The sequence below is a fragment of the Leptonychotes weddellii genome, chromosome 5 (assembly GCF_054177405.1).
Source record: "Leptonychotes weddellii isolate Sample4059 chromosome 5, ASM5417740v2, whole genome shotgun sequence".
NCBI classification, from domain to species: Eukaryota; Metazoa; Chordata; class Mammalia; order Carnivora; family Phocidae; genus Leptonychotes; species Leptonychotes weddellii.
Window position 1 is genome coordinate 117,687,784 of NC_138373.1, and position 20,831 is coordinate 117,708,614.

At 42.0% G+C, this 20,831-nt stretch overlaps 1 protein-coding gene across 2 annotated transcripts in view; it reads right to left on the reverse strand.

Moving 5' to 3' along the window:
- Positions 1-5,946: 5,946 nt before the first annotated feature.
- Positions 5,947-20,831, reverse strand: part of PTPRB (protein tyrosine phosphatase receptor type B) — a 110,543-nt gene continuing 95,658 nt past the window's right edge. For both annotated transcript variants that reach the window (XM_031027040.2, XM_006732342.3), the window contains 6 exons: positions 20,222-20,356; positions 19,132-19,254; positions 18,782-18,945; positions 16,823-16,958; positions 10,031-10,151; positions 5,947-7,631 (listed from right to left, as the gene is read on the reverse strand). In XM_031027040.2, coding sequence (XP_030882900.2) covers positions 7,609-7,631; positions 10,031-10,151; positions 16,823-16,958; positions 18,782-18,945; positions 19,132-19,254; positions 20,222-20,356 — 702 coding nt within the window. In that variant the 3' untranslated portion in view covers positions 5,947-7,608. The remainder of the gene's footprint in view (positions 7,632-10,030; positions 10,152-16,822; positions 16,959-18,781; positions 18,946-19,131; positions 19,255-20,221; positions 20,357-20,831) is intronic.

Here is a 20,831-nt window from a genome sequence, read left to right on the forward strand (position 1 = left end):
TGAATGCTCTTTGTTTTTATAGTCATACTGTCAGCTTTTTGTTTTTGGTTTTTGTTATTGTTGTTTTTTACCTTAGCTCTTTGGCAAGCCCTAAGACACAGAACCTTCTTGGCCACCAATGGCTTGCAGCTTGGTAGCAGAGACAGGAAACATATTTCATTGCTAGTTCTTCCTTAAAGACTAAAATGGATGCCAAATTTCTTCCTGGGGCCAAGAACTCAGAGCAAAAAGAAAAATAATTTAAGATAATTTACACAAAGGTTCTTGCATCATTGTAGTAAATCCCTGAGAAAAGGGGGCAAGCTTTACTCAGATCAACAATTTTCTAATTAATAGTACAATTTTCCTTTGGAGATACTGGGTTGGGGAGATAGCATGGCCTTTGGGATTGGTTACCTCCTTTGGTAAATAGGTGAATGTTTCCTCCTATACAGAACCATCCCTGCATGGTTTTTTCTATTACTCAAACTTGAATTTTACTGGTTAATTTTTACCCTTCTATTGTGAATGCCTCTTTTATTGCCAACATCAAAACCTTGCAAATTCTTTCAAAATCTAGCTGTAGAACCTCTTCTGGTTTTAGGTGGTTTGATTTAATTAGCTTTAATAATGTTTTATAATAGTATTATGTTGGGAAATCATATTTTCTCTTTTTCTATTCAATATTTCAGCTTTAAGATTGTAATGGCTTTGCTAAGGCACGACTCTAAAATATAGTCTGAGATTGGTCTAACAAATGGATGTCTTCAGACATATGAGATGTAAAAATAGGAGGAATAATTACACAATATATTGAAAGTTCCATTGAGGAGTCTGTCTCAGTGTTGGAGATGGCTGCTATATCCACTGGCTCCTGAGCAGATTTCCTCTTCATATGTATTTACATGTAGATGGGTCGGGTCCTCCCCTGAGAGTAGGAGGAAGACAAGCTTTTATTCTAGCACTGTCCTATTTTGCTGTATCACTTCTAAATTTGGCTCTTGGTTTCTTTCATTGTCCATCCCTAAGGTGGCTCTTATATCTCTAACATTTTATGATGGTGGAAGACATAACAACAAAATTGCTAAGTGATTAGTTCAATTTTTTTTTTAAGATTCTATTTATTTATTTGAGAGAGAGTGAGTGAGTGTGTGTGCCTATGCATGCGTGCATGTGGGGGGAGGGGCAGAAGGAGAGGGAGAGAGAGAATCTCAAGCAGACCACGCTGAGCGAGAACCCCATGTGGGGCCCAATCTCATAACCTTGAGATCATGACCTGAGCCGAAATCAAGAGTTGCATGTTTAACTGACTGAGCCACCCAGGAGCCCCTAGTTCAAATTCTTTTTTTTTTTTTTTTAAGATTTTATTTATTTGAGAGAGAGAGAAAGAGCATGAGCGGGGGCAGGGGAGAGGCAGAGGGAGAAGCAGACTCCTCACTGAGCAGGGAGCCCAATGCGGGGCTTGATCCCAGGACCCTGAGATCATGACCTGAGCCAAAGGTAGACACTTAACTTATTGAGCCACCCAGGCGCCCCAGTTCAAATTCTTTAAGAGTAAATTCTATCAAACAAACAGCTACTTTGGAAAAAAAAAGTCCAGCCTCATAAGTCAAGTTGTCTTGTTGACGTGATCATTTCAATCCAGAGACTGTTTTAGCGTAGTTTGAGTGAATGGTTTTATATGTAAATCTACTCTTGCCCATTTTTAAAAAATAGAGGTTTCTGTGAATAAGTCATAGAAGAATGAAATACTGGAGTTGTGAAGGACACTGATCTTTCAACTGAAATATGAAAAGGCAAAGGGCAAAATAATAATTCTGGAAATCGGCACAGCAGCCCTTTACCAAATGTCAGAGCGCCGGCTAATGTGTGAAGTGCTTCGGCCGGGCTCGCGGTGACCGAGGTGGGGCCCCGCCTCCGAGAATACACTGACAGCGGTGGAAACAGCTCACATCTGGGCTACTAACGAACTGCAGAACCGCAAACAAGAATTCCATTGGCGACAGTCAACTAGAGAGTCCATTATAATGTACATGATAACCTAGGTAACCAGCTCAGCACTCGCAAGAGTGAAGGTTAAGACAACCATGTTCTTCTGATAATGGCCTGGAAGGTTTTTCTCATTTAAAAGCAGTCACATCTGACCTTTCTCCTGAGCAGGAGGATGGCAGAAATTGACAAATGAGAACCAGGTGAAGAGAAGACAGGACACTTTGCTTCAACAAAGAGCAATTTTATTCCTGTACTAGCGGGAAGGTGTATGAGATACTAGATAGATTTTTTTGACCACAGTTACAAATGTGCAAATATATTAAGCAAATACATAATTTAAATAGGAAGACTAATGAGGTTCTTTGTTTGAATAGAGTAGGTTAGAAACACAATATTGTGAGGAGGTACAATAGTATGAAAAAATAAAATCATCTACTGCCATTTTAAATAACCAGAGTTGCAGAGAAAGAATACATGATACTAAAAACATAAAAGTGCTCTATTATAGAACATAGTATGTTCAGTTGCTGGATTTATTTACCGTGTTTATTTAAGCTGCACATAACTCAAGGAGTAGCCAGATGCCCCTCCGTGGACGGCAGTGTTATTAGACACTGCCTACCTAACATCCAAAGTATTGGGGCCAGCAGCAGTTTCTACTCAAGGCGCGTATGCTGAACGTATATGAGCTGTGAAATAATTTCTACAAGGTGGCAATAGAGATGAGATTGAAGACTTGATCCTTGGCTTTGTAGAATGCACAAGCCTGATGAGTCCCACGTGGAAGACCAGAGATTAAGGGCTCTCCAGACGAGAACACTGGTACACCCGGTTGTCAGTGTGGCTGAGAGTAGGAACTTTCACGCAGGCCACTGCAGACTGCCCCCGCCCCCCGCCACCAGCTTGCATGGGGTACCCGCTGTACTACAAACCCCTAAAGCCACAAATGAATAGGCTCCTTTTTGTTGGGATGCTTAGCTACTCACTCAGCTGTTGAAACACAACATCTCGAACATAACCAAAAGCCTGCTGCTGTGAAGATGGTCTTTCCTAAAAGAAATGATTTAAGGCAGAAGACAGCCATAACCAACATTTTTTGTGGTGATTCTAGAAGGGGCACATTACATTCGTCTGACGTTATTCACGGTGTTGAGCAACTTATTTTGGTAACATGTAAGATCATGTACATTGGCATATTGGCTAAAAAAATAATCTTTGGTAAACCTGTTAATAGATTTCTTGACTTCCATTACATAAGCCTCTATTTTTAAGAGCATTCACTAACAATTTCCTTATTTCATGAATGTATCTATATAGACAACCTTTACAAAAAATAAAATGCCTTATTTTTGTTGCATACATTTATTCCTAGGGAGCCTCCCTACAAGTCAAGAGTATTCTTTTAGTCAGAAATATTTCCATTGCTAGAAACATTTTTAGAACAGAACAGATTTTTGCTATTACCGTGGCTGTATCAAATGTTACCCTGTATTTTACCTAAAATGGCCACTTTCAAAGGCATCATCCACTACAAGAATCTAAGGTAGTGTGCTTGAATTCCAAGCTTCCTCAGTTTAGTCAAACACCTGGCCAATTCACAAAACTAAATGAATTAATTCAATTGCTTAATCGGCTAAATCATCCAGCTGATGAAATCAAAGAGAGCCCCACCCCCCAAAGGATAATAAGTCCTAATAGAAATATGACATTTTCAAAGAACAGTCTGGACACACAAAAAGGATGCCATTTTCTCTTCCTGATGACGCCTGGTTAGATGCCCTTTTTCAGATATTTCCCCTTTTAGTTGTATCATTTCACTTGCTTTCTGCAGTCATGATTTACAGATTTTCCTCTGATACGAAACTTTTTTGAATACTTGATATGATTTGAAATCTCTGGTTAAAAATATTCAGAAGCTTAACAGGGCATTTGGACTGATAATGGCCTTTCCACTCCGACTCTTTAGGAATGACGTAGGGTTGAGGGCTGCTCACAGCCACCTACCTGGGGGAGGATCAGCCATTCCTTCTTGCCACTCTGTCTTGGTTGGTGAATTACTTTTATGTCCTCATGTAACCTGGAAAGTCCTTGAACTACCACCTCAAACAAGCAGCTGTTTTCTATTGCTTTTCACTACCAGGTCAAGTTTGGCGTGGCTCATGTGGTGGCTGAATTAAAACTCTAGAGCCTCCCAGGGTTGGGGCTCAAGTCCTCTCAGTTTGCTGTCACACAGATCTGGCCAGTTTATGACTTCCGGATTCCAACCTCCAAGACTCAGAAAGCTAAGTAATTGGGAATTTAGTATATGGCCAATGATTTTCTTGTAAAAAAGTAAGGAGAGTGTTTAATATAAGAAGCTGGATCCTGAGACACTAAGGCAAGAGAATCAGAGTGTGAAGTATAGCATGTGAGGTCTATTTTTGTATTGCTGGACATCTGCTTGGTGGTTTCATATTATTTTCCCATGTCACTTCGGGCTCTCCTCCAAGAGGTAATAACAAAATTAATTAAAGACCCTTCCAAATAAAACTGTCCCCAACATGTCTGTGTGCCATGACCATTTTAGTATTTAAAAGTGAAGCCCTGGTCATCTCTTCTATAATGTGGAGCCTGAAAAGACTATGAAATGCCAGGGGGTTTAAAGAGATAAGATGAACAGAAAATAAAATCACATTCGACTGGGAAAGCCAACATGTTCAAAAAAAGGAGAAGGGAAGAAGTAGTGAAAAAGAGGGACTCAGAAGTGTTAAGGGATGGTGAATTACTTAGGACAAATACGTGCAGGCCCAGGCAGGGAGATGAGTCTTTGAAAAATCTGATTCAAGAGCTGAAAACCTGGCTGCTATCCAGAGAGCAACAGGATGATAATACGAAATCGATTTAATGAGTAGAGATTAAAGGAGTTAATTATAAAGAACTTGGATAAATAATGATTAAGATTCAAGATGGGACTCTCCCAAGATTTGATGGCTCAAAAGCACTTTGAAGGCTGGATGATTAAAGTGGAGTGCACAGATGCAAACAGGATGCCCACCATGACAGGAAATGGAGTGTTTACCAAGACATACACATGATGGGATTAAATTAAAATACATCCAATTGAGCTGAATGTCAAGGAAACTTTCTCCCTCTCCTAAATTTAATAAACAGATCAACTAGATAATGTATTTAGTCTTTGGTGGCGGCCAGAGGGAAGATAGTGAAATATTTGTTGCTAAGGAGATTTAAAATTAGACAGGTGGAGGGTAGGAATAAACATCTCCTGGATTAGCCTGAAAGAAGATACACAGTTTCCCTCGTCGTGTCCATTTCCATAACCGTGATGCCACCCCAGATACACCAGGGTCCGTGAACATTATTTACTGTTACAGATGTGTAGGTTTTTTACAGTTTTAATTCCTGGTTGGTGCAATGAATTGCTTTCTCTTCTACGTCCAGTGGTTTGCTAGGAAAGCAGCATCAGCGTCTGGCAGCATGCTGTGCGGAAGGCGGCCACCACCCTGGGCTGCTTGCTTCTTTCACTGGCTCCCCGAGGCTCTCTTTCAAGCTTAATTGGCAATAGTAACAACCACCCTACCTTTATTATCGTGATGCATTTTCTTTATTGAGTAGAAACATGTCGCTTCTAGGACAGTGCTTAGCCGGTTACAGGCAATTAGTAAAACTTTTCTGAATGAATGAAAGGCCAAAAACAAATTTCTCTTTCCATGTGGTAATGTGCTTTGTGCCAAGCAACGTTAGTTTAAAAATCTGTTGTTTTTCCCTTGCTTTTTCTTTTCAATGCAGGGAAAGTTATTCCTACTAGACGCCACATCTCATAAATCTCTGACCTCTATTTTCTTCCTGCTGGTACATCTGCCACCCTTATGTATATATTGTTCCTTTTCATTTCTAGAAGATCCACCTAGTTCCCTGAAACAGAAGCAGAGCCTATCACTGCTATTTCACAAGGGCATTGAGCACAATGAGACTGTGAAAACTTGGAATCCTTTTATTACTCTTCACATTTATTCTTAGAAAGTTTTCCCCTGTTTTTATAAACTTCAAGTAGCCCTGGAAATTTTTCTGGTGTGTGTGGAAATTTACATAACCACAGATAACTATTTTGGATATATTTAATGATTTTCATTTACATGCATTATATCACTTATGGGATTTTATTGTATGTAGCAAAAATACATACTTTAAAAAGAAATGTATTCTTTCTGCAGTTGAAGCTGTAAGGTCAATGACGTCTGTCTCTAATTCTTAGGTTTATCGTGGAGAGATTTGTAAGTGAGAAAAAGGCGAACATCCTGGCTCCTTTCTCAAGTAGCCATGAAGATTTCATACAGATAACTTTCAAATTGTCCCCAGGAAGACCCTCAGAACTGGAACTTGAGGAGGGCAATGCCCACTTTCTAACCCACGGAAATTTGTTACAGTCAAAATAGGCACAAATACTGAAGATAAACTCGGTGGCTTTTATGTCAAATGCACCTTCAGGTGACTACTGATATTTTGACCTCAGTGATTTACTAAAAAAGTCTTTTGGGAATTTCTATATTAAGCACGACTGAGTTTTGTTTTGTTTTTTTTAAATGTACTATATCTGATGTTTGTGGACATTTCTATAAAGATGTTAATACCAAGTCCTTTGATCAGAAATATAATCTGCCACAACAATCTTCTTTTAATGGGAAAACCCAAGATGAGTGACATAATTTTGACCTTTCCAGGAATGCAGCCCACTAGAAATAAGACAAAGATGAGTGTGTGTGCATCAAGCCACACACTCAATCCAGTATGGGTGGGCATGCCCCCACACTGCGACTGCAGTGACATAATCTCTAGTCACTCTGGATGGCACTTTGCATGTCAATTTTGTTTCCACTCAGGGGTACAGGGGGCATTCTTCTTGATATAAGAAATTCATCACTTCTGTTTGGATTGTTCTCTATCAGAATCCTCAACCCTGAAGCCTGGACTTCTCTGCAAGTTACATGGTCCCTGAACCGACCACTTTGGCTTGAACCTCTGGCAGGAGAAAGGGGAGAGATAAACTAGTTTAGGGATAACCACCTATTTCAGCTTTGGGGCTGCCTAACCCCTTTCCCCCAATCCTTTTTTGACTATTATGTTTGTCCAAATAGCATTTGGATCATCTTTGGATCCCTAGGTTCCTAGAAGAGCAATGCAGGAAAGCCAGCTGTATTACGTGCTTTCCCCAGCCCTGCCTTTATCCTGACCAGTGAATATCAAAGCAGGTCAAAACCATGGCCCATGGGATTGTCCCTGCAACCCCTTCCATCTACATTTTCCCAGTAGTCCTGTCATACAGGTTGAATTAGTTTATGTAGAACAATACATGAACACTTTAGTGTGGAAAAATAGTATTATATAAAGCTTAATATTAAACATTATGAAAAAATACATATTTACAGAAGAAACTACAAAATACAACTATGTACAATAATATCTGTTACCTTTAAATTACATAAATTCTTTAAAATTCTCCAGATTAATAAATTATACATAGTATCAACAGAAATAGTTGGCACCTCTGTAGGGCAAGAAGCAAATTTTTTTGTTTTGTTTTGTTTTGTTTTTAAATCACACAGTGAATAGTTTTTATCCGAGAGATCTTCAGATACATTCTCAATGCCTTGAATAGCCCGGGTCTGAAAGGAAGGACATTGTGGTTAGAGATGGAGCAGGATGTCTCATAGCTGTTTGTTCCATTTATGAAGATTACAAATGGATATGACTAGCAGAAATGACTAAGGTTCAATATGGTTTAGGATGAGACCATTGCTGTGGGGTCCATGTCGTTCCATTGAGAACCACAGATCACTAGAATTGGAAGGGACTAGTAATTCTAGTCCATCCTCTCTGATTATATGGATGAGCCCACGGGCCCAGAGAGGCAGAGTAACTCACTTAGGGTTACACAGCTTGGTAATGCTAGTTAGCTCCAGAGCTAGGACCTGAATCCTAACTTTTAGAAACTTGAAGCTAACCAAACCATAAAAGATGGCTCTTTCAGGAGCACCCAAGATGACTCAAAAAAAAAAAAAAAATACTCTCACACAAGTCATAACAAGACAAAGAAACCTCCCAGATCCCCCAGAGCTCCCACCATCCTGGAGCTTCTTAAAGAATGTGACATGCAAAAACCTTAATTTACTATACAGATACATTAGGGGGTAATTATTTATAATACAAGAGAATTATCGATTGACAAAGACCCCTTTAAATGGAAGCTCTCTCATGTATATGTGCTTCACAGATTATTAATTATGTAACATACTGGCTCGGTGGGCAGATACAGAGGTGCAGAGAAATAAAGAAAATCGAGGATCAGTTAGAAATGGAGATAAAATAACTGAAATAATGTTTTGAGAATGATCTGACTTATAGATGGACATGGGTCCCTGTGGCAAGGAACTGAGACCTAAACCAACAGCCGTGTGAGTGTGCCTTCTTGAAGTGGACCTCCCAGCCCCAGTCAAGCCTTCAGATGACTGCAGCCCTGGCCAACATCTTGACTATAGCATCATGAGTGACCCTGGGCCAACACCACCCAGCTACACTCCTCCCACATACCTGATCTATAGAAACTGTGAGATAATAAATGCTGAGCTAAACCGCTAAGTTTTAGGGTAATTTGTTAGGCAGTAATAGATAACTAATACAGTGTAACTTCAAATTTGCAGTTAGCCTTTGTGATAAATTAGTCTAAATGATGGTTTAGAGTGGGAAAAGGCATGAAGACCCTTTACTTGTCAAATAATTATTGTCTGATCAAAGCAGTGACTTTGAAAGTTTATACATTCATTTTACTAAAATTTTTATTAAAAAAAATGTTATATGCTTGTTCTAGAAAATGTAGTACATAAAACAGAAGAAAAATCATATATTATTTTACTGCTCTGAGAACTTTACTACTGTGGTTTATTTCTTTCTAGTCTTTTCTCCCCCCATGTGTTGTTTTTGTTTGTTTTACATTCTACTTTTTTTGTTGTTGTTAGAAATTGAGAGAGAGACAGAGAGAGAGATGGGGGAGGGGCAGAGGGAGAGGGAAAATCTTTTTTTTTTATAAAAGATTTATTTTTTAGAGAGAAAAAGAGAGAGAGTACAAGCAGGAGGGGCAGCGGGAGAGGGAGAGAGAATCTCAAGCAGACTCTGTGCTGAGCATAGAGCCCGATGCAGGGCTCGATCTCCTCCCCCAGGATCACGACTTGAGCCAAAACCAAGAGCTGGACACTTAACCGACTGAGCCATTGGGGCGGCTTTTTTTTAACTCAACATATTTATAAGAATATCCATGTCATATAATCATCAAAAATAGCATTTTTAATGACTGCATTGTATTCTATTAAATGAATGCACCATAGTGTACTTAGTCCTCCACTGTTAAACATTTGGGTTTTTTTTCACTTCAACTTTTAGCTATAAAAATCGTCATGAATAAAGCTTTTTCAGTACTTAGGTGATAAGACAAGGACACAGTGAGGACTTCGATGCATATGGCCAAATTCTTCTCCAAAGGAATTTTTTTTTTTTTAAAGATTTTATTTATTTATTTGACAGAGAGAGACACAGCGAGAGAGGGAACACAAGCAGGGGGAGTGGGAGAGGGAGAAGCAGGCTTCCCGTGGAGCAGGGAGCCCGATGCGGGGCTTGATCCCAGGACCCTGGGATCATGACCTGAGCCAAAGGCAAACGCTTAACGACTAAGCCACCCAGGCGCCCCTTCCAAAGGGATTTTACAATCTGAATCCCCAGTTGTGAGTTCAAAGCATCTTCCCCAGCAAAGAGCCTTAGAAAAGAAATGTTAAGCAGAATCCTGAAGAGAGGGCATCCCCAGCCAGATAGGAAGAGCTTCCATGTGCAGTTGGTGCTCAGCTGTGGTGCTCCCTCCCCACTCTGCCTCTCCTCCCCATTGTCAATCTCTAAGGGCCTTTGGGCGGAAGAAGAAAGGGCTGGTGCGCTTGGGAAGAACTTTAGGTTATTATTGGTTTCCAGATGCATCATATCTTGATAAATGAATTTATAAGTCAATGGAGTAAGTTCCTACCTCTGTGATACTCTGGATTCACATTTTCATAGATTGGAAACAGGGGGTTTTCTTGCTCACTCCGTAGCTTCCTTGCTCTGAGGACATCTCTTACGCACTGATGTAGGTATACATACTGACACTATGAAAAAGCAGAAAACATGTCAGAGGAAGGCAAATTCTTAAGCATAAGAAAGAGGAGACACACTCACAAAGCTTCAAGAGTGGTGGGATTCTATATGGTTAGCAAATTTCTCGATCATTTCATGAACGGTCTCTAGTACATAGAAGAGTACTTTCTACTAGCACTAAGAAGAGATTAATGGTAATGAGGAGAGAGGTGGTGTTTATTTATTATTTTTTATGTGCATGCGTATTTGTAGAGTATATTCCATGAGTACCTAGAATTATGTCTGGCACATAGTTGGTCCTCCACAAATATTTATTAAATAGACGACTGAATACCAAACACTGTATGATGCGTTTTACATAAATTATCTCATTTGATTATTTTGACAATCTTATGAAGTAGGTATAACCATCCATAGGAATGAAGACTCAGAGAAGTTAAGTAACTTCTTACATAACCAAGAAATGGAACCCTAGCATTTGATCCTAGGGTTCATATTCATGTTCTTTTCATTATACCAGTTTTCTCAGATGAATCCTAATTTCATTGCATTATTGAATGAGAAAATCATTTCACTGCATACTCTGCTGCTTTGGTTCCTTTCTTTTGGGAGGATAGTGAAAAAAAGAAGGTGTATATAATAGATCCCACTGGACTGTCAGTTCTTTGAGGGCAAGGTCAGTGTCTTCTCTCTCTTGGTTCTCTCAGCATCTGAGACTGGCCCAAGGGAGAATCTCAAAGAGGCTGGCTGATGACAGAGAACTACAGAGGGTTACATAGTGAGAACAGACTCACCTCTGTCAACTCTCTGGGAACTAACTACTTTTGAAATAGAAACAAAGAAGAGTCAATGTTTTGGTGACCATAAAAACACACAAAAACCTTCACTTGACAACAGAGGTTTAGACAAAGGCTTCCTTCCTTACTACCAACAGAGCTGTCTAGTAAGGGAAAGAATGTCCACATAACTTCACTGCTTGGCCTTGAGCTCCCTTAGTGACATAGCAACTGCTCAGAGCCCAGGGAAGGAAGCACAACAGCACACAAGAGACACTGGGCTCTTCGTCTGCCTCCAGCTGGCCTAAACTGAGTCACAAGGCTTCTCGGCAAAGATCTAGAAAACATCTGAGGTCTCTTCTAGAAATAACATCCTTTGACCACTAAGGGTATGAGACTCTGTGTTGCTGTCAATTAGATGGATACTGAAAACCATTCTTGGACCCCATGTTTAAGGTGATCAATGTGTTATCTTAAAGTGTTTTAAAGGTTTGAGATACAAAGTGAGACTATAAGATCTTCCCTCACCAACAAACTTTAGAAGTGGAACAGTATTTATTTTCATGGGTTGACACTAAGCATTGCTCCTGATGGGAAGCTAGCCTAGTCATCTACCAAAGGGACTTCATAATGTAGGTCCGGTATAGTCATTAGATGAGGACATTTCAAAGAAATAAATCAATCATAAGTGAAGCGTGCTTTAATATTAACTATTCTACACTTTTCTGAGTGTTATGAGTGTTTTATGCCACCTTGGTCTTGAAAATTCAAGGAGGGTAATGTCCTGAAAATGGTTGTTAGTATAGACAGTTTCTTTTTGCCATCTTGAACACAATCTACCAAATTATAGACAGACATTTCCTGTTTCCTTCCATCCCAAGCATGATTCATATTTGCAACTGTACTGGGATATTAAATTACTTTGGGACCTTAAAGTTCAACTATGAATGAATTCTATTACATCTACACTATGCCTTATTAATAAATTCTTCAACAATGATCCACAATGGGCTTTGAAGCCAGTTAATATTCATTAATTTGACTAGCCTTAAATATAAATTCTTCTTCTCCCAGTAGAATGTCCTTTTGAAAATAATTACACTAAACCTTCAGACAGTTAATGTGCTTCCCACTTTATTCTTAATGAAAAATAGAGTCTAATATATGAACCTTGGATTATAAAAGATAATTTTTTGCTCTGTCTAGCTGACTTGTGAAACCTCAATTCCATTCAATTTCCCCAGAAGTTGTAGTACTAGATAGTATTTATAGAATTACACTTCTAGCTTTTCATGGTCCCTGAGTTCACAGTTTAGCAGAGGGGCAGATATGTGAACAAATAACTACAAGGTGATAAATATAAGATAGAATTGTATATAAAGCTTCATATATAAGAAGAAATCATCAGGTTCACTTCTGGGGGAGACAAGTATCAATCTAGGGAGAAAGGTAAAAATTTGAGCCAAGAAGTGGGACATTCCAAGTGATGTAAATAACATGAATGTGCACATCTATTCTGGAAACTGTAAGCCGTCCAGCATAGGTAAAATGTAGGGTGCATGGGCCATGGGAAACCCCAAAGACAATCTCCCAAGTAGGCACCGAGAAGCTTATTCCTACCACATCCCACTGTTTCCTCCTGCGGGAAGCAGAAGAGATGAACAGACTGTGACTGTCAACTCTTGTTCTTTAACATCTTACTGCTTCATCTGAGTGTGTCCCTGGGAGTCAGGCTGCCAATTTCCCCTAAGGCAGGCTAAAGGAAAGAGGGACATGTTTGAAAATCCCGTGTCTGCTGTCTCTTTGTTTAGAAATCCTTGTTCTTGGATATATTTATTAAAATTTGTGAAGACTCTTTATATCCCAAATAAGGTGGAATAAAATTAAAGTTGACTATCCCCATGGACCCAGAAATGGGATACACAGGGTCTGAATGTCTTTCCTTCTTTGCTTCCTTTGGCTCAGTGGTGGATCACACCTCTCTGCACTCACTCCCAGCACCAAGCAAGTCATACCTGGGCTGGGGCCAGGGCTTCCGAGACCAGAAGAAGCCCACTGTGGGCAAGGAGTTAAAACAGGACAAACTGAGGGTTGCTGGAGTGGTGGAGGGTGGGAGGGATGGGGTGGCTGGGAGACAGACTTTGGGGAGGGTATGTGCTATGGTGAGCACTGTGAATTGTGTAAGACTGTTGAATCACAGACCTGTACTTCTGAAACAAATAATACATTATATGTTGAAAAAAAAAAAGAAGATAGTAGGAAGGGAAAAATGAAGGGGGGGAAATTGGAGGGGGAGACGAACCATGAGAGACTATGGACTCTGAGAAACAAACTGAGGGTTCTAGAGGGGAGGTGGATGGGGGGATGGGTTAGCCTGGTGATGGGTATTAAAGAGGGCACGTACTGAATGGAGCACTGGGTGTTATACGCAAACAATGTATCATGGAACACTACATCAAAAACTAATGATGTAATGTATGGTGATTAACATAACATAATAAAATAAAAAAACCAAAAAAACAAAAAACCCAGGACAGATGGTATCTGAATACTGTCTGGGATTTCATTTGATAAGAGTAAAAAAAAAATGGAGAGACGAAACATCTCTTACCATAATATTTATTTCATTATAATCAAAAGAATCAAAATTGATTTTGACCTCGGGAGGGAAATCTTCCTTAATTTTGGCAGACCCTAAAACAATGCGCAAGAGATGTTATGATATGGAGAAGTAAGTTGGGGGCCTGGTTATGAAGAGGCTTGTTTACAGCAAGGATGAGAGTTTAAACTTCATTTTAACACAATGGAGAGCTTGCCAAGGTTTTTATGCAGGTAGCTGACACAGGCAGCAAAAGCACTGTGTTGGTGGCTGTGAGACAAAGAGTTGTTAGGGCAGAGGCTGGGGGCAGGGGACACACTAAGAGGTTCCCACAGAAGGCCCCAGTGAGGGCTAACAGCCGAGCGAGGCCAGTGGCGGTTCGGTGGGGGACTAGAAGGAAGAGAAAGATGGTGGGTGCAACGGACAGGACTCCATGACTGCTTAAATGTGGGAACCATGGGAAGAGAAGTCAGAATCCTAGCTCGGGCCAACAGATGGAGGGCAAGATGATGGCAACCCCATTACCTGAAACTGGAAGGAGCAAGAAGGGGAGGGGTGCTTTCATTGTTATTGTTTGCTTAAAGACAGATAATGAGTTCAGCTTTGAATTTTTTTGAGTTTGAGATGACCGTAAGGCTTCCAGGTGGAATTGTTTGGTAGGCAGGTACTTAGGTCATTGCTGGAAAAGGAGAATGAGATTTGGGAAACAGGAGCATGTACATGGTTCTTCAAGCCATGGGACATGACAAAGAATGAAGGAAGAGCAGCACCTTGAGGGCAGAACCTTGGGGAACTCAAACGTTAAAATGGCAAACTCAGGAACAAGAGCATAGAATCCTCAGAGGTTAGGAGGAGAAGGAGGAGGGAACAGTGGGAAGAAGGAGATATACCCAAGAAGGAGGAAGGGCTATGGCACACTGTGATAGCCCTGCCCCGGAAGTCTGCCAGTGATATTTATGATAAGAGTGCCTGCTCTTTGCCTCAGTGCATCTCCAGAGCTCTGGGCAGATGGATGCAAGTGACACATGACCCAAGAAGTCCCCAACAATAACACACACACACACACACACACACACGCACACACGCACACACATTCCTCAAGACCACTTACAATGTGATAATCTCCCCAACCCCAAATTACAAATTAAATATGATTTGAGTTTATAAATATGACAATAAATAATGAAACACCGATCCTGACTTTTTAGCAACATAATTATAGGATATTTGTTCATTCATTTAACAGGTAAAAAAAAAGAATGTGCAGATTGAGAGAAGGAAAACAAATTCCTAATCTTTTGGAACTGGCAGTCTTCTGGAGAAAGATGAAGGATAAAAATTATGATACAATGGGATATAACTGTGCAACCCTTCATGAAATGACCGAGCTAGACAGCCGTCTTCAGGTCCACAGTTGGGGAAACTGTTTAAGGGAAAGGCTACTGGGAAATGTTACAGTGGATGGTCAGTGTCAATTTCATCAGCATAAAAGAGACACAGACAGGAAGTGCCTCCTGATGTGATGCAACAGGAAGTACTTAGCACCACCCGTACATCATTGTGGTGATAAAAAGAAATCTGAGTTTAATGGAACCTCTAGATCTAATGACCTACTGACAAAAATTATAGGAAGTAGAGGAATATATTAACACCACGAAAAAGCAGTCAAATCCAGGATATGGGAAAATCTATGGAAAAAATGAACTGGTGTCTTTAACAAATAGCTTGGAAAACAAGGGAGCGTTATTATAGATTTGAAAGAGACTTTGACGAAATGCAGGGTGTGGACTTTGTTTGGATTCTATGGAAACTAAGTGTAAAAAGTAATCTTGAAATAATTAGGGGTATTTAAACACTGCCTGGATGTGAGATGATATTAAGGGATTATGGTTAAAATTGTTAGGTGTGATAATGGTATTCTGGTCACAATCTGTAAAGAGTCCTTATCTATAAAATTTCTGCATATACAGCATTTAAGGATTAAATGGTTTGATAAGTAGGATTTGCTTTAAAATTTTCCAATAAGGTCATGGGGTAGGGGAATAGTATATGTGGGATATAGATGGAAAAAGAACACAGATTACTGATAATTGTAGAAGCTGGAGTTTAGGTGCATGGAAATTCACTATACTATTTTTCCTAGTTCTATGTATTTAAAAAAATTCCATAGTAAAATATTAAAAAGTATAGTGTAGTAATTGTTATATTGAAAGTACTCCCAGCCCAGGACAATGGCAGTGACAGAGGGTCCGAGGTGTGACCACTGCCTACAGGAAGGCATGGTGCTAGTATTTTTCCAGATGTGTTAGAGAATATGAGATCTGCAGGATATTAATATGGGCTGCACAAGAAAAGAATCCAGCAGTCAAAGTGGTTTGGGGAATAGTGGGTTCAGCAAAGCTCACGGGGAGCCTTTGCTGCAGGATGTCCCTGTTTTGTGGAGCATACCACCTCCCCAGTTTTACTGCGTACTGTAACAGTAAGAGGATATGGCAGCGGGTAGGGCTTTTCATCTTTTTGACTGTGGGAATTTTTTTTTTAAATGCATAGAGGACTTTGCAGAGTTACTTGGGAAACACAAGAGTAAGAGAACTTGAGTCTTGTAAGGCAACTATGTGGGGGAGTAACAGGCTTGGCCTATGTGGGGGCACAGATCTGACCCTGAGGCTGTGGGGCTAAGGGCTTGGGATTCTCTCGAACAGGTTCAAGCCCCAGCTTGGCCACTTCATAGCTGTACAAAGGCCTTTAGCCTCTGCACCTCAGTTTTGTAGCCTGGAAATGGAAAATGATAACTCTCTTCTTTGGTTTTTTATGAATTTAATGAAATAACATGTTTACAAATGCCCCGCAAATGTCAGAGGACAGGACAAATGAAGCATTTATCCTTTGGGACCAGTGTGTACTTGCCTGGGGTCTCCAGAGATGGGTGTGCAGCTAGGGTGGGCTGGGGGAGAGAAGAGACTGTAATGTGCTCACTCACAAGCCTATCTTAAAATGATCTTCAAGATGGACGGGCGTGGCCCTTCCCCCATATGGACCACGCATTGATTTAAAAAAAAAATCCATCTTGCTTGCTACCCACATAAAGGAGATGGGCAACCAGCTCATTAGAGGTAAGGGTACACCAGGCACCTCAAGGTCACTGAAATTTGTTTTAAAATAACAAGTCCTACAGAATGTCTATATTCAGTTCTCTTCCTCTTCTTAATGAGTCATAGTTATTTGCCCTTGTCAGATGAAAGCCTGGGACATCTGGGGGGAGAGAGGCAGGGAGGGTGGCCAGTGTCCTTCAGCCTGTAACTCTTACCTCAGTCTGGACCATGTGAACCCTGTGAAGTCTTAGGTCATTCACGGCTCCGTAAATGTCCACGGAGTCTTTGGAGTCTAATTGCTGGAGGATTCGGTCCAATGCAATAAAGGTTCCAGTCCTACCCACACCGGCACTAGGAGAGAGAGCGAGGGAAGACTTTGATTAAATTGGCCTTTCAGGACTGCATCCCGAGACTCCAGGACCGTCCTTCTTTTCCCTTCCAAGTTATGGGAGAATAAAGGAATCCTTCTTTCTCTCAATGAGCTCTCTCAAAGAAAAGTCCCACCTTTTCATCTCTTTCTCCTTCCTTCCTCCACCTCCCCCAACCCGCCAGGGTAAGTGGTGCTCTGCACCTAGTGTGTGTCATTTCCATGCATATTGTATACTTTTCCTGCATACATGTAAAGCCATAAACAATTTATTAAAATGGTAACATGATTTTTTTTTATTTTTTTTATTTTTATTTATTTATTTATTTTTTTATTCATGAGAGCGAGAGAGAAAGGCAGAGGGAGAAGCAGGCTCCCAAGGAGCAGGGAGCCCGATGCGGGACTAGATCCCAGGACCCTGAGATCATGACCTGAGCCGAAGGCAGACGCTTAACCATCTGAGCCACCCAGGCGCCCGGTTACATGTTTTATATATCCTTTTGCTGACTTTTTTTTTTACTCAATATAGTGTTTTGAGATTTATCCATGTTGTTACGTGCAGATCCACTTTCTTTTAGCTTGTCCTCAGAGTTCCTACACCACCGCCAATCCATCCCTTGCTGATCTATTCTCTACTGATAGACAGGAGATCATTTTTTTAAAAAGATTTACTTATTTGAGAGAGAGGGAGCAAGGGGAGGGGCAGAGAGAGAAAGAGAATCTCAAGCAGGCTCCAAATTAAGCACAGAGCCGATGCAGGGCTCGATCTCATGCCCCGAGATCGGGACCCCAGCGGAAACCAAGAGTTGGACGCTTAACCGATCAAGCCACCCAGGTGCCCCAATAATGAGATCATTTTTAGTTATTCTCTTTGAAAGACTGTTGCAGTGAGCCTCCTTGTGCACAAGAGTGGGGATTTCTCTAGGATTGAGGTCTAGAAGCAGAACTGCTGGATCCTAGTGTGTGAACACCTTCAGCATCACCAGGGGTGGCTAAATTGCTCCCCAAGGTGACTGTATAGCCTGGGGATTTGTGATGCACAGATTTATAAGATAAAAGAAACTGTTCTCCAGTGGTACGGGCGAAACGCCGGCCATTCTTCAGAAAGCACTCTTGACTGCCTCACATTCCTATTAAAAGCATCAGGGTTCCAATGACATAGAAAAGCTGGGCTCCTAGGGTGCTGGGCTGATTGGGAGAAAATGAGGGCATCTGACATTTCTCTTACTGGAGCAATTCTCTGCTCTTTATTTCTTAATGCCATTTGGCTAGGGCTATCAAAGTGTTGCTGCAAACACTAATTAGCTAAACACCAGGCTCCCCAGAGAGGAAGAGAGAGGGATTGCTTGTTAGGCTGATTTTATGAACATGCAGTCTAAAGCAAAGAGAAGTCAAGAGAGAAGCAAAATTGGTGGCTACGCATGGCAAGTGCTACTGGACCAGGAGGGAGGTCTGGAGCAGGGATCCAGAAGGAGCCTTAGGGTTTACATGGGTGGAGGAGAGAGGTTAGGCCACTCCAAGGAGTAAGAATGGCAAGAGTCGAGAACATGCAGGTTCTCGGAGAGCGCGAGAGTGGGGTTTCTGGGAACTTGGATGGGGAGTCACGTAGGGACTTTGCCTTTTGTACAGTAGCAAAAAGAGCAAGAGGGAGACAGAGAGGGCTGGAGAGTGAGGGTGAGAGAGCGGCGGAAGGTGGAGAAAGTGAAGAAGAGAGAAGACAGCATGATCATATCCCTAGGCAGGCTGGTTGGCGTAGACAGACCCCCCCGCAGGCCGCCCATGTTATTGGCTCCTCGCCGTCCAGTACCTGCAATGCACCACGGTGGGCCCGGCGCCGGGGCTCCTGCTGATGTAGTCCCTGACGGTTCTCACAAACTGGATCAGGGACTGGGTGGTCTCTGGGACCCCGTGGTCTGGCCACACTGTGTAGTGAAAGTGGCGGATGAGCCTGTGTGTGTCGAGCTGTTCCTCCTGTAAGAGCAGAGAGGATGATAAAGGGAAGGAGCCAAGGCAAAGCTTCAAGTGTGACCACTGTGACCATGCAGCAGGTCCTGGGAGCCGAAACTACAGGGGGGGAGGCAGCAAGAAGGGGGAGTCATGGGCGTCCTGCATCTCTCCAAGCTGGGGTGTTTAGTGCCGTCAAACAGCCAAACATACGCTGCATATCCTAAATTCCCGGATGGTCCACTCGGGCAGCACAGACTCTGAGAGCATCTGCAGGATGAGGTCCCCGTAGTAGAGGGAATCTTGGTCTGCTGGCCAGTAATGGTCACACTTCACCTAAAGGAAGACAGAGGAAAAAGACGTGAGTCTGGAAACGTGACTCCCCTGCGAACCTGGATGTTTCCTTCTTGAAATGTCTTCCCGAGCTGGAATCTAGGGTCAGCTGCTGGAGCATTAGCCCATCGGCTCTGCATCGACGTGCTCAGGGCCAAGCCAGCCTGCCGCTGTTCGGGGAGCGGAGCCCTGCCCTTCGGCGTCCCCTCCCTCATAGGCACACTGCTGCTGCGCCTGCGCTTTTTGTTGATGTCCTTAGCATCTCAGTTCCACTCCTCATAACCCGTATGTTCCAGTGGTTCTTTCTTAGCTGGGCAGAGGGAGGCCATGTCTTCCTGGCCCCTGTTTATGTTTGATATCACTGTCCTAACCTGGACCAAGTGCCATGTGCCACGGGGTCCCTGAAAAGTCAGAACATTTAGCTGAGCTCCAATTTCCATGTAGGAAGCCAGGAGAGAGAATTATGACCATGTACTTACTGACCACTGATACTGGGCATTTTATATACCTCTTTTTTAATCCTTCAAATAACCATACGAAGTACAGGATTGTAAGTGCAGTGTAAGAGGTTTGCTTGATTTGGCCAGAGAACTATTTCACTTTGGGTCTGCAGACGCAGTCTAGAGCCCGCTTCCTGTCTCCTACAAGAAGGGACAGAGCCATGCCTCTGGCCAGCTATACACCGAAGGCCGGAACAGACAAGGGGCCACTTACGCTTTCTGCGTCACAAGCACTTCTGATGGTCCCAGTCTTCCCCTGGAAACACCTCAGACTGAAACTTCAGGCCCAGAATCAGAAGTGGGCATCGCCCATGTGAGCCTTTCATAACTGAGTGGCTTAATTCACTAGCAATGTTCTCACATGATCCCTCCTTGGCTTTTGTGGGGTTTAACTCTTGATGGTGGGGTAGGATTCCATTCTGGTGGCGGCACTAAGCAACATTCGGAAGTCAGGAAGACTGTTTACTCACTCGGCCCTTCTCCACACACTGGGTCACCATGACAATGTTGTGAACATTCTGTTCCCATGCCATTTTCCAGAAGTCATCCTTGGTGCCAGGAAGAGGTCCCTGAGTAGCAATGTATTCTCTTCTGAAGTTGTTGCCCTGTGATGAATTTATAATACGGAGAGTCAAAAACAATGGGCCTCGTCTGAACGATAAACAGAGGGTTATCTCTGTAGATTAGATGATCTATAGGTCTTTGCCAGATCCCTGACTTGAGAAAAAGATACTAACACAAGTGTCAAGGCTTGGGAGCGGGAAGGAAAAGGCCAGAACACTGAACTATTGTTAAGAGCCAACTTCCCATTTATTAGGCTGGGTCTATTCTAAATGGCAATGGAGGACTCGGGCAATAATCTAGAGAATGCTTCACTCTTGGGGTGTGTGTGTGTGTGTGTGTGTGTGTGTGTAGACTCTTGATGGTGTGTGTGTGAGGGACTGACTTCCTCAGGCTCTTCCCCTATTCAGTGCAGAAGAGTTTTAGTCATCTTGGATAACTGACATTAGAGTGCTGGTAAGAGATGTGATACAAGGGAAACTTCAGGGAAGGGAAACCACGGGTTATCGAGCATCTACC